The 13,252-nt window shown below is 43.2% G+C and overlaps 1 protein-coding gene across 1 annotated transcript in view; it reads left to right on the plus strand.

Moving 5' to 3' along the window:
• The first annotated feature begins 9,101 nt into the window (after positions 1-9,101).
• Positions 9,102-13,252, plus strand: part of LOC139152319 (von Willebrand factor-like) — a 48,151-nt gene continuing 44,000 nt past the window's right edge. Inside the window, exon 1 of the mRNA XM_070725462.1 lies at positions 9,102-9,683. Coding sequence (XP_070581563.1) covers positions 9,102-9,683 — 582 coding nt within the window. The remainder of the gene's footprint in view (positions 9,684-13,252) is intronic.

Genomic DNA, 13,252 nt, shown 5'->3' on the forward strand with positions numbered 1-13,252 from the left:
ATATATATATATATATATTTATTATTATATATATGCATAAGCATATTACAAGAAACTCAACTTGTAGCAAAAGAGACTCTCTCTCTCTCCCATACATACACATACATATGTTTACATTTACGTATGTTTGAGTACAAGTGACCCTTATAATGAACGTCGTTATGCATACATGCATCTTCAACTTGATCGAATTCGATGGTCAGGCTTCTTGCTTGAGTGAACCAACTGAAAACCTACCTATATGTAATAAGTAATGAAATCCTTTAAAGAAAGTGTAGCTTGTGTTCTGTGAAGAAGTTCTTAGAGAGTAGTTCCATAGGAAAAAGATATGGGTGTATGTTACACGAATATTTTAGGCATTTGACAGGTAATTCAGGCATCGATCATAGCAAAGATGTTTTTAAATGTATAGTACCAGAATAGCAATAGCAATTTAAGAATGGACCATGCGAACTGTTCAGTTCAGATTTTTAAATTTGAGTCTCTTTGGGTACATGTCGTGGTGTCTTCTCTCTCTCTCTCTCTCTCTCTCTCTCTCTCTCTCTCTCTCTCTCTCTCTCTCTCTCTCTCGTACATGCACATACATGTTAAAATATGTGTGTAAGTCAAGTCGTCTTATAGTGAACGTCGTCATGCACGCTGCATCTTGAAATCTCTTACATTGAAAATAATTTGGCCCTTTCATCATATTGATAATTACGAAATCCGACTTCGATGGTCAGGCCTCTTGCTTGAATGCAACAACTGAAAACCTACTTATATGTGTCAGGGACGGGATGTGAACGTTGTGAACACACAGATGATGTTCTATTGCCATAAATTATGTACAGTTAACCTAATATGCAATAAGCGTACATGTTACATTGAAGCCATTGCAAAAGTATCACTTATTGGATTAACGTATATAACTGATGATATAAACAGTGAAGTTGTTTTTCGACAATTATAACATGTAAAATCGGAAAATCTGAGACATTAAAAGCTCACTGACTCGTACAGTGAGTGACATGCCCGGAATAAATTCCGTACCAAATTGTACCAAATTTCCGACGACACCCTATGGACCTGTAAGGTAAAATGACAGCAACATTATCCGGGATACTAAAAATGTTACGAGAACAGCTTGTCAATCTCAACGAGCCGAATCCCTTGCCCGTACGCGACACTATATCCTGATATTTTGGTGGTATGTCGTATTGGCATGTTGAGGGAAAGACCTATCATTCTCTGCAATTTTCATAAAGCTTAGCCATTCTGTCGAGATTACTTGGCTTCTGTTCATAAATATACATTCACAAATGGAACGCAAGTCTATGGCAATCTTCCAAATGCCCGAACCAAGTTAATCTGAATTGGAATATATAGTGTTACTATTGGAAATAGATACAAAATCTTTTTGAAACGATGTCATTTGATACGGGATATCCTGTGCTATGCTATAGATTGAAACATAAAAGAAGGATGCAACAAAGGAAAACAATAAGCACTCAAATTTGGTACATGTCATTTAACACTTCATTTTCTTACCCATTTTTGAAGAGGTCGCGCCAAATAAAATTTCTGTCAAAACCAAATAAGAATGAAAAATGAAATTGATTTAAATGTTATCACACTTGTGTTATTGTTTGTAAAGTTTTTCTAATTTGCCTCAAAATTTAAGCTGACTTGTTGTAACTGCGGTGAAAATCAAAGAGCTTTTACGGACTCATTATAAACACACACTAAGGAGTACACTTTTCGGTGCACTTCATATATACGGAATCATATTACATCCCTTTACCACCCTGAGTTACAGTGTATCACAGCTTGGTCAGCGTCAAGTTATTCTAAGACTCTTGTCCTTGTCTGTGTATGGTTTAAGGTTATTTGAGAAAAAACTCCGTACGAAAGAGGTGTACTTTAACCAGAAGCTATAGGGAAGAAAGTTGTCACAATGTACATGGGCTATCTGCTAACGGTTTGTGAACACTGAAGGTGAAGTGACATGCAGGAATTAAGGGTACATAGCTATATCTAAAAATATCATTGGAAGCCTACAGTGAAACAATACGATCATCCATCTGTTGTTTGCCGCAACTTAAGAACAAGTACTGATATTGCAGTAAATTTTGGAAACACTTTACAAACAAATTACACAAGTGTGGTAAAATTTAGATCAATGACAGTGCCCATTCTTATCCGTTTTCGACAATAAAGGTACAAAAAAGGTGATCATGTGTACTCATAGATAGTAGACGCAACTTCTGGTGATGTGCCATTGCCGTCACTTTGCAGGATCTACCCGAACAAAAACTGACATTACCAAAGTTACCTAGGTTGACAAACCTGAGAAGTTGTCTACATTATTTCTGGTGGTCTTCAAGCAGAACATGCTTCTATTACTCCCAAAATAGCCCGTGAAGGGTGCCTGCAAAAGGTACCCTCCCCTTTTCTTTTCAATAACACTATCAAACTCCTGCATCACTTTCTTCGGGGAATCTCTGGCTTCATCATGATCCAAGCATATTTTTTTTGGCGTTGATCTCTGCCTTTTCTTTAGTTTTACTTTATACCATTTCTAATGTCTGCCAATGTGGAGAACTTCTCATATGGGGTACAGATAATTTGACTGGCATGAAAGATTTTATGAGTGCCGAAATCTCTGAAGGACGACACAAATTATCCGACATCTGTAGAAAGATGGTTTTCTTGTCATTGTCTCGTTGACAAATTCTGAAATGTCATGAACAATCTTGTTTCACCTAAACGTATTTCTGTATAGTTGCCTCACTTTGATGATGGGACTTTATGAGCAGGAAATTCAGCTCCAGGTGTTGGGTGATCTATCCATTATTTTTACAGAGAATATAGAGTACAGATTTTGTTGCCTCAAAGCGTGCACTAGAACCGCATGCATCTAATCTCAGGGGAAAAGATCGCTATTGGGGTTGAGTTTAGTAGATACATGCTTGGTCGTTGTACCTTAGAATAATGTGAATCTTCTGGCTGAAAAAGTTGTGGCCCAGCAACTTAATTAAGAGCGGATGTACCGGTATAGTTGGCACTGTACAAATATTCTGACTATCGCAGATGTGTGGAAATGTGGCCTATATTAAATGTCGACTCAAAGGTTTGGTTATACTGTGTAGTTGTTCATCTGGTTACGTTTTGTTACACACACTGTCAATGCGTAATCATATGTGTGTCAACGGCATACACATCCTTGATAGGGTCTGGTTCTGTGTTGTAACGGCCATAGGCGCACGGCGGATTTTAAAATCACTTGTCAGTAATGTAAATGTTAATGGTGAAATATACATTTCAGTAATAACTGTGCTAACGGAAATCGTGCGGGCAGCTTGTACATATTATATCCCAGTTTTGTTTGGGAGTGAGCCCTCGATTTTTTTAGAGCCAACAAGAGGTAGCATTACTATGAGCATCCTTTGTAGGGGGAAATGATAGTACTCAAAACCAGAGTACATCGGCAAAAGGCGTTATTTTTCATAGGAAAGTGTAAAATTGTTTATGTTATTAGTAAAATCATAAATATGAACATTATTATTGATGAAAACACGATGTTTCTGTCATTATCATACATGCTATGCCCGTATTGCCATTCTTCTATTGTTCAGACGGTACTGATATGAGCCCATATTTTAACTAGTGAAAATACGAATTATATTTTCACTGTAACCGAACTACTTACAGCGACGCGGACGCGTGACCTTCGCTGTATGCATGACCTTCGTTGGTATATACATATAAAACAGCTGAGCGAATAAGACAAATGACAATCCGAAACGTCATTATGATTATATGGTCAAAATTTTGTTGTTTGCAGTCACTTCATGGGCATTGCCCTTAGGCACAAGTACAGTTGTACCAAAAACATACAAACAAACGTATTGAAAATTTGTATAATTTGCCGACCCTGTCAATTCACGGCCGGTCCTGCGGCGGTGCAGTGTTTTCGTGTCATCTACGCTGCTGAAGATTACACCATGGAAGTATCATTACAAGTAAAGATATCGGTTGACAGAGCATCATGATAGAATCGGTTTACGACAAGTTCCTGTTGATGAGCTTAAAGTATCTGGATTACATCGTTTACAGTCGTAAATGAGCCATGAAAATCCAACCGCACTGAAAATACTCGCGACAGACAAGGTTGAAGGTGCACATGATATTTCCGATTTGTACCTGTCAGTTCACATGTCATGATCGTGTCTGGTGGCCGGTGGCACCGATGCGGTGCGGGTTTCAGATACAATGTGCCATCTAGGGAAAGTCAAACTTTCGCTTCGGTTGTTAAAGGAAGTTTAGTTCTATTTAGGCAAGCCAGGAAGGAAAATATACGAGCAGAAGACGGAAAAACCTTTGAAATGTACTTTTTCGTACAGCAACAAAATCACGAACGAGTAACGACACTACAGCTTATACAGTGTACTCACTTCATGTTTTCACTAATCCGCCTACTGAGATGGTAAATTCGGCATATTTGACGTCTGGGAACATGTATAATTCTTCGAGATAAACTGACTGGTAGTGGTACGGGTATTATATCCACTGTATGTGCATTCATAGATGTCGTAGAGCTTCTGCTCTGTGCTCTAAGCTGTTCATACTCGATAAGAGTTTGAGCGTGGCGCGAGTGTTTTGACCCGATTTGGCGGCCTCATAACTTTTACGCAGGGATGAGGTTATGTATTAAAAACAGAAACACACCCATTTTGTGAACTTCCGCCTATGTTTTACATCCACCGTCATTTTAAACTAAAGATAAATCTTCTTCAAATTGTGAAAACCTGTGTCGACATCGTAATATTTAAATTGTTTGCTGTAAAAGTGCTCCATAAACCCTCCTTTGCAGTGGAATGGCCCAATAGCGGAATAATATCAAGAAGTGATACGGTTGTCATCACTCCTTAGCAACCAACTTTTTATAAGTACAGCCTGGAGGAAGCAAGGTCGATTTCAAGTTGATTTCGTTGCTAATTTCGGAGCGTCTGTAGGAAAACAGTCATAACCAAAGCATGCATGTATGATAAAGGGGTTATTACACGAAGTTAGGGCGATACCGCGTCGTATTCGAGTGATGTGTCCGTATTTTGACTCGTTGCTGCGCAACTCGTCAAAATACGGACACATCACTCGCCCAAACTTCGTGTAATAACCCCTAAATATTACATACTTTTATAAGCACCTACAAATGCACTGTAATCCTGACTGATGTTCAGAATTTATACCAAAATCGCGCGGTTGTAGGGCAGACTATAGGAGAGTCTATAGTTGCAGCATGGCACTGTAATGGGCGATGACTGTAGTACTGCCTTGGCAGTAGCTGTCTACGATATATAAAGGGGTGGGGCGTTCCTATATCTGAGGTTCTGAAAAGCCATTTAACTTCATTCATGGCACATCGTAAGCCAACTATTACGACACAAACACTTGCGTTGTTGGTGCGCTTTCTGCCGGGTGCATGCACGGCTACATATGTCAGTCCTTTTCGGCAAGAGTTGGACGATTTTGTTTTCGCTGTACGATGTTCTACATCGTACAGCATAAATCAATCTCTGTCTCCTGAGAACGGTTTTACTTACCTGAATCGTTTTCATTTACGGTAGAAAATCCCGTTTTAATGGCGTTGTCAGCATAACATCATGTTCTGTGACGTCAATCTGTGGTATTTCAAAGAACAGAAGACATTATGTTGTTGGTTTGTATAATTGTCTTACAGAACAGTTATGTAGGCACACCTCCACCACGACTGTGCATCGATCAACCCATCTTTTGAAAGACATATTTATGTCCACAATTCTCATCCCAGAGAGAATTAATTTTTATGGTTTAGTTTTGATATGTATGTAACGCACAGATGATAGCAATTACTGCAAAGAAACAAAGACTAAATGACATCTGACGTTCTACGATTTAAATGTTTTCGATGACATGCATAGCATTTCATTCCTCCATGTATACAAATACTGTGACAGGTTCAGACAGAAAACCGTTCACTTTGTATACTTCCCATTAATATATATATATATATATATATATATATATATATATATATATATATATATATATATAATACATATATATATATATATATATATATATATATATATATAATATATATATATATATATATATATATATATATATATATATATATACATACAATATACACCTTAGCATCTGCTATCTAGCTACCAATCTTTCTTGCGCACGGCACTTGACCTAATCCTTGCTGCAAGCTTCTGGTCCAAGTTCATTCATTCTAGGCCATCAGGCTGTCTGCCAAGCTATTACAACACTCCCTGCTGCTCGTTTCTAGTCACTCCCGGTCTCCTTTCACTGCCGTATCTACCGGACCACAGCGCCAACAATGCCTCCTCGAAAACGAACCAAGAAGTCTACGCCGCACGTAACGCCGTACTTCGTCCATGACCCGTGCACGACCAGGGACGTGAGGGCGAGGGGCGTCCCTCCTCGCTGCCGAACAAGGTCAGACCGCTCCAACTGCACCGGCCACCGTAGCGACGGCTGCCACGGTCTCCCACAACCTCAATCAGTTGCCGTTACCAAACCGCAAAGCGAAACTCCAGTATCAACAAATCAAGTACCACCTCAATCGGGAGTCGTGACGATGGAAATGTTTTCCACCCTGCAGACTTCGATGGACAACATGGCTGCCAACATGGTCAACATTGCAAATCTACTGCAACAACGCCCTCCCACCGACCTGCGGGGAGAAGCCTTCACTTCCGGCAACAACAGCACCCCCAGCAGAACCAAGATGGCGGCGCCCAGGCAGCTCATGATCCGCCCGTTCAAGCAACCCCCCATGGGTAAACACGGTCGCGCTTGCCTCCAACTTTTCTCCCAACAACCTCCTCCAGGGCGCGGTATACCATCCGAAAGACTGCCAAACGTCGAACTGGTTTCACCTGCTATTCACCGCGAAATTCTTTCAGGTAAGGATATCAATCTTGCCTGCTTACTCACACCCGACTACAATTACCACAATGGCGAACGACATATCATCATCGGCAATGAAGCCCTGTCCAACCTTTGCAACGTCTGCAATAGCGCAGTGCATACCACCGATGTCTGCCCGTACCTTGAGAGTAAGAGACCAAACAGCAATCCATATTAGGTTCCAATCGCCTTCATCGACCATCGATAGAAGCGGGAGAAGACGCGTCACCTACCAGGGTAAGGGAATCTGCAATAACTTCAACTCCCAGCCTGGTTGCAAACGAAGTAACTGTGGTTTTTCCCACGTGTGTTTGGTATGCTATCATCCGATCACTCATCAGAACAAGGAAAATGTCGACCTAAAGACCAAGCTAACAGAGCCTGACTGCACGATACGCCATCCACATTTAACGCTGACACTTTTGCACCATCAACACCAATTAATATTGGCACCCTTGCTCCGATCTTTCAAATCACCCCGACAAAGGATTCGTCAAGTACCTGCTTACAGGACTTTCGAAGGATTTAACACAGGCCTACGCTGTCAACTTTCCTCATCGCTCATCTGTCGCAACCTTCTCTCAGCCCAACAAGATCCGGATTTTGTGTTGCACCAAATTAACTCTGAACTGCAAAAGGGCTATCTTATCGGCCCTTTCACCACACCACCATACGCCAATTATCGCTGTAGCCCGCTAGGTATCGCAGAAAAGAAATACTCAGCCAAAAAAGCGTCTAATCGTCGATTTGTCATCCCCTCACAACAATGAAGACACACCCAGCGTCAATGACTTCATCGACAAACAGGAATTTTCGCTCTCCTACGTAAAGATAGACGATGCCATCGCAGCCATTCAAAGGGCGGGCCGAGGAGCATGGCTGTGCAAGACTGACATTGTCGATGCTTTCAAGCTCATCCCTATTCACCCCTCGCTATGGCATTTTTACGGCATCCACTGGAAAAAACATTTCTATTTCTTCACCCGACTGCCCTTTGGGTCACGCTCCAGCCCTAAGATCTTCAATCAGCTTTCCAAGGCCATCTGCTGGATTGCTCAAGAAAAATTACGGTATCGAGATAATTTTCCACCTGCTAGATGACTTCCTAACAGTTGACAAACCATCATTTGATGCGGACCGCACTATGGCCTTAATTACCCACATCTTCAGGAGACTCTGTGTACCCATCGCGCCACACAAGACTGTAAGGCCCCGTTATTATACTAGAATACCTTGGAATAGCGCTTGACACTGTGAAGATGGAAGCGCGGCTCCCTCACGATAAACTGTCTAGAATAGCCGCCCTCAGCCAGTCCTTCTTATCTCGCCCACGTGTACACACGAGAACTGCTAAGCCTCCTAGGGCACCTCAACTTTGCATGCCGTGTCATTATACCCGGGCGAGCTTTCATATCACGCCTAATCAAAATCTCAAAAGGAGCACGGAAACTCCACTACCACATCCATTTGACCGCCGACAGCAGACTTGACCTTCGAATGTGGCACGTCCGCTTTCTCTCCAGCTGGAACGGAGTATCAATGTTCCTCGACTCCCACGCTACAAGGGCCTCAGCAATACAGCTTTTACAGATGCCAGTGGTATTGGTTTTGGCGGGTATTTCCAAGGGCAATGTGTTAATGCACGCTAGCCCCCCATCTCAAGCTTGACGCCAACCGTGAGCTCTCCATTGCTTTTCAGGAACTCTACTCAATCGTCATCGCAGCTCTACTTTGGGGCCAATCATGGACCCGCAAACGCTTGGTGTTCAACTGCGACAACATGGCCACGGTCCATATTCTCAATAAAGGCCGTTCCAAGTCACCAATCAATCATGAAACTGATGCGCACCCTCGTGCTTTGCGCTGCCTCCCATAATTTCATGTTCCATGCCGACCACATACCAGGCAAACATAACTTAATTGCTGATTCTCTTTCTCGTTTCCAGATGACACGCTTCCGCCAAGGGGCTCCCTTGGCAATGCGACACCCTGCCAACTACCCTCCAACATCATGTTCAACTGAATAGGGCGGCCACCACCTTCAAGCAAGCTGCACTGGGCACCCGGACAATTGAATCTTATGCAACCGGAGTTCGCTCGTTGGTACATTCTCTGCAAGGTACGGCACTCATGTACAGATGTCTCATTATCCACCCATCTCCGAAGACCTGCTAATCTACTTCATCGTCCACTGCGCAACCCACCTTCACCTCAAGTACTCCACCATCAAGGTTTATCTCGCCGGCATCCGTCATCACTACATAATGGCGGGTCTGCCAAACCCAGTCACCTCAATTAACAACCAGCCACAGCTTCGTCTCCAGTACACCTTATGGGAATTCAACGGCGCACGGACCATCGTCACGTCCCCGGCTACCATAACATTTGATATCCTGCAACAACTGTGCTTGCTGCTCCACTCGACTGTGTATGGACCATATCTAGACCTCCTGCTGGAATCTGTGTTCGTCTTAGCCTTCTTAGCATGTAACCTGTGTGTTCGCGACCTCAACGTCCAAACAGACACTCAGGGCTATCCGGATGCTCTTTCCGTGAACATTAAGGCATCCAAAACAGATCAAATGCGCCGTGGTTTTAAGCTTCGTCTATTCGCCACCAAGTCAACGATATGCCCAGTCACAACAATCCACCGTTTCCTCAGAGTCCACCGACAAATGTGTTCTTTGCCTCAGGAACTACTCTTCATCCTTCCAGAAAGAGTACCGCTAAACCGCGAGACATTCATTGCGCTGCTTCGTTCCTTACTTTCGCGCCTTGGCTTCCAGCCCCACCTGTAAGCTGGACATTCATTTTGCATTGGGGCAGCCACCACGGCCGCACACGCCCACCTTCCAGACCACCTTATCGAAACTCTCGGCAGGTGGTCCAGTGACTGTTACCGTACTTATATTCGGACACCAGAAAGCCTTCTGCGTCATGCATCTCAATCAATGTCTATGCCATAGGGCCTTTTTAGAGATACTAGCCACTCGGTAGCCACTTTCTTTTCGGTCTCGCACGTACACCACATTTCGGACCTGTCGGGACCGCGCAGGGCCACCTGCAACCTCCATCCCATGCAGGGCCACCTGCCACCCACACACCACTTCATGCTGGGTCGCACAGGGGCACCTGTCCCCCCAGATCATTACTCCCCCCGAGCCTTGCTGCCAGCCCCTCGGGACCGGAGTCCATTGAGCTTCACCCACATTTCACCCCTCATGCTGGGGCCGCACAGGGGCACCTGTCCCCCCAGCTGCAGCTCCTTGGGCGGGAGCCATAGCTCCCCCGATCCGTGCTGCTGGCCCTCAGGGCTCGTATCCCATACTTTATTACACACGCACCAGCCGCCATTGCACCCCTCTTGCTGGGGCCGCACAGGGGCACCTGTCCCCCCAGCTGCAGCTCCTCGGGCCGGGAGCCCATACTCCCCCCGAGCCTGCTGCCGCCCCTCGGGGCTCTTATCCCATACTCTTATCTTGAACCAAGCGAGTCAAAATGGTCTCGAGCGTCACCACCCATTGCACAAGCACCAAACATCATTGCACCCTTATGCTGGGGCCGCACAGGGGCACCTGTCCCCCCAAATCATAACTTCCCCTGAGCCATGCTGCAGCCCCTCGGGCCATGAGCCCACGACTCCCCCGAGCCGTGTTGTTGCCCCTTGGGCCGCGAGTCACATACTTTCATATCCAACCAAGCGAGTCAACTTGGTTTTGAGCATCACCAACCCATACTTCCTACAAACATACACTCATACATACACTTTCATGGGGTCTCTCCGTCCAGTCTGTTTGACTGTCCTCCGCTTGGGCCATCCATTGCATGTACCCCCACTCAAGAAGGTGGTCTCCACCGGCCCGGTGGAACCACTTTCACTTTCGGCTTTCCAAAGGTCTGCAAACACAACTTTGCAACCCAAACCTTTGCCAAGGAAGGAGACTGGCGGAGACCCCTCACCCAAATCTTTGAGTTATTTTGTGCTTAGTTTTGAAATGGTTTTTGCCTAGATTTATACTTTCGTAGTTTTTGCTTGACATTGTATTTTCCGTAGTTAGGTTATCACTGCTTTGTATTTGTCCACTGTTGCTTATTAAATTCTTTTAACACCATATCCTGCTTAGCGGTGCGTGCTTACAAAATAAGGAATTGTGTGTTAACACAAATCCAGTTGTAAGTCCACGGAGCTAGGCTGCCTGCAGAACAACATGTCCTGAAGTCATTTTGCATTGCTGACGTAGACATCTTATACTGGTTATCTAACTACTCATCTGCTGACATAGACACCTTAGCATCTGCTATCTAGCTACCATCTTTCTTGCGCACGGCACTTGACCTAATCCTTGCTGCAAGCTTCTGGTCCAAGTTCATTCATTCTAGGCCATCAGGCTGTCTGCCAAGCTATCCTGCCACCAACCCCATCTCCTCCTAGGTTCTACTAGTCTGCTTCCCACTGTGGGCCGTCCCATTGCATGTACCCCCACTCAAGAAGGTGGTCTCCACCGGCCCGGTGGAACCACTTTCACTTTCGGCTTTCCAAAGGTTCTGCAAACACAACTTTGCAACCCAAACCTTTGCAAAGGAAGCAGACTGGCGGAGACCCCTCACCCAAATCTTTGAGTTATTTTGTGCTTAGTTTTGAAATGGTTTTGCCTAGATTTTACTTTCGTAGTTTTTGCTTGACATTGTATTTTCCGTAGTTAGGTTATCACTGCTTTGTATTTGTCCACTGTCGCTTATTAAATTATTTTAACACCATATATTGCGTAGTGGTGTGTGCTTTGTGTGTGGGAAGTTACAGTGCTCGATGCTAAAGCAGAGCGTTATAAACAAATAATAATAACGTTCTTTAACTGGCAAGTAATACTTAAATAATAACACATGAGAGCGAGGGCAATATCACGATTTATTGCCTGCCCAAGGGATGGTGGTCATGATCGAAATACTGATGATGCCCGAGCCGTAGGCGAGGGCATCATCAGTATTTCGATCATGACCACCAGCCCGAGGGTAGGCAAAAATCGTGATTTCGCCCTAGCTCTCATGCGTTATTATTTTTATTACACCGAACAAGCAAACATGCAAAGAAACAAAAACACGAAGACTTCTTCGAGTACAGTTAGCTTCTGAGTCCGGACCTCAGCGTAAAATGTTGTCAGTGCCTAGTCTAGGGTTGCCGCTAAAGTTTGCCGATCTCCTCGGTGGCGTATCCAAATTGTTGCTTGCGTAGTCGCTGAACACAGAAATTGCATTCCTTGTTGCCATTTTCGTTCGTTTGCTGTTTACTTGCATCAAAATATCGTCTAACTGTGCTGGTGACAGCTCTGAATGACGTTTCACAGCCATAAGTTGCCAACTGCAAAGTACAACAAGCGAACGACAATTTGTTTTGCGCAGAAAGGATGCGCAGTAAGTAAAATGACGTCATCCATATAATATCAAATGCAGAGGGTGTCATCACATTCGCAGAGCGCATCATCACGTTCTTTTACATGTCACGTGAGTCGTGTTTAACCAATGGCAGTGCACGCTGAATGAGTGAGGTGTAATAATATCTGTTACTTAAGTTTCATGTACCCTGCAATCATAGACCCTCGCTTCTCGAGGGTCTATCCTGCAATCACCTCATTTGTCCAATAATTGAATGAAGCATGAAACTTAAGTAACAAATATTATTGCTTTGCACTTGAAGTAATTTGTAATATATATATATATATATATATATATATAATATATATATATATATATATATATATATATATATATATATATATATAATTTTAATGTAATTGCATAAGAACAGTTGTACAAAAAAAAGTCAAAGCAAATCTTGAATCAATTTCTGACAAAAGATTTTATCCTCTGAAATGGAGAGAAATTCGCTGAAATACAAAATTTGTAGTATTGCTATGAAACGAAAGTGTACACTGACTTTAGATATTTATCTGCCTATAGTATATAAAGTAAATATTAGAGCAGTCTGACCCGTGATTTTAAAACTAATTTGAATTAATTTGAATTAATTAACTTTGGAGTGTTACATGCAGCGGTCTCCGAGTTTAGATAAATAGATACATAGATGCATACATAGATACAAAGACACACGGACAGACAGACAGACAAACAGACAGACAAACAGACAGACACTGGATATTCGATCTTTCAGAGAAACCCGCTTATTATATACGTGTGGCAATACGGAAGCGAAAATCTAACTCAACGACTTTGTGATTTATATTTACAACATTAGTATCAGTAAAACTGACTACTTGGTCGAACCTGATTAAAA

Source organism: Ptychodera flava, chromosome 15 (genome assembly GCF_041260155.1).
Source record: "Ptychodera flava strain L36383 chromosome 15, AS_Pfla_20210202, whole genome shotgun sequence".
Classification (NCBI taxonomy): Eukaryota; Metazoa; Hemichordata; class Enteropneusta; family Ptychoderidae; genus Ptychodera; species Ptychodera flava.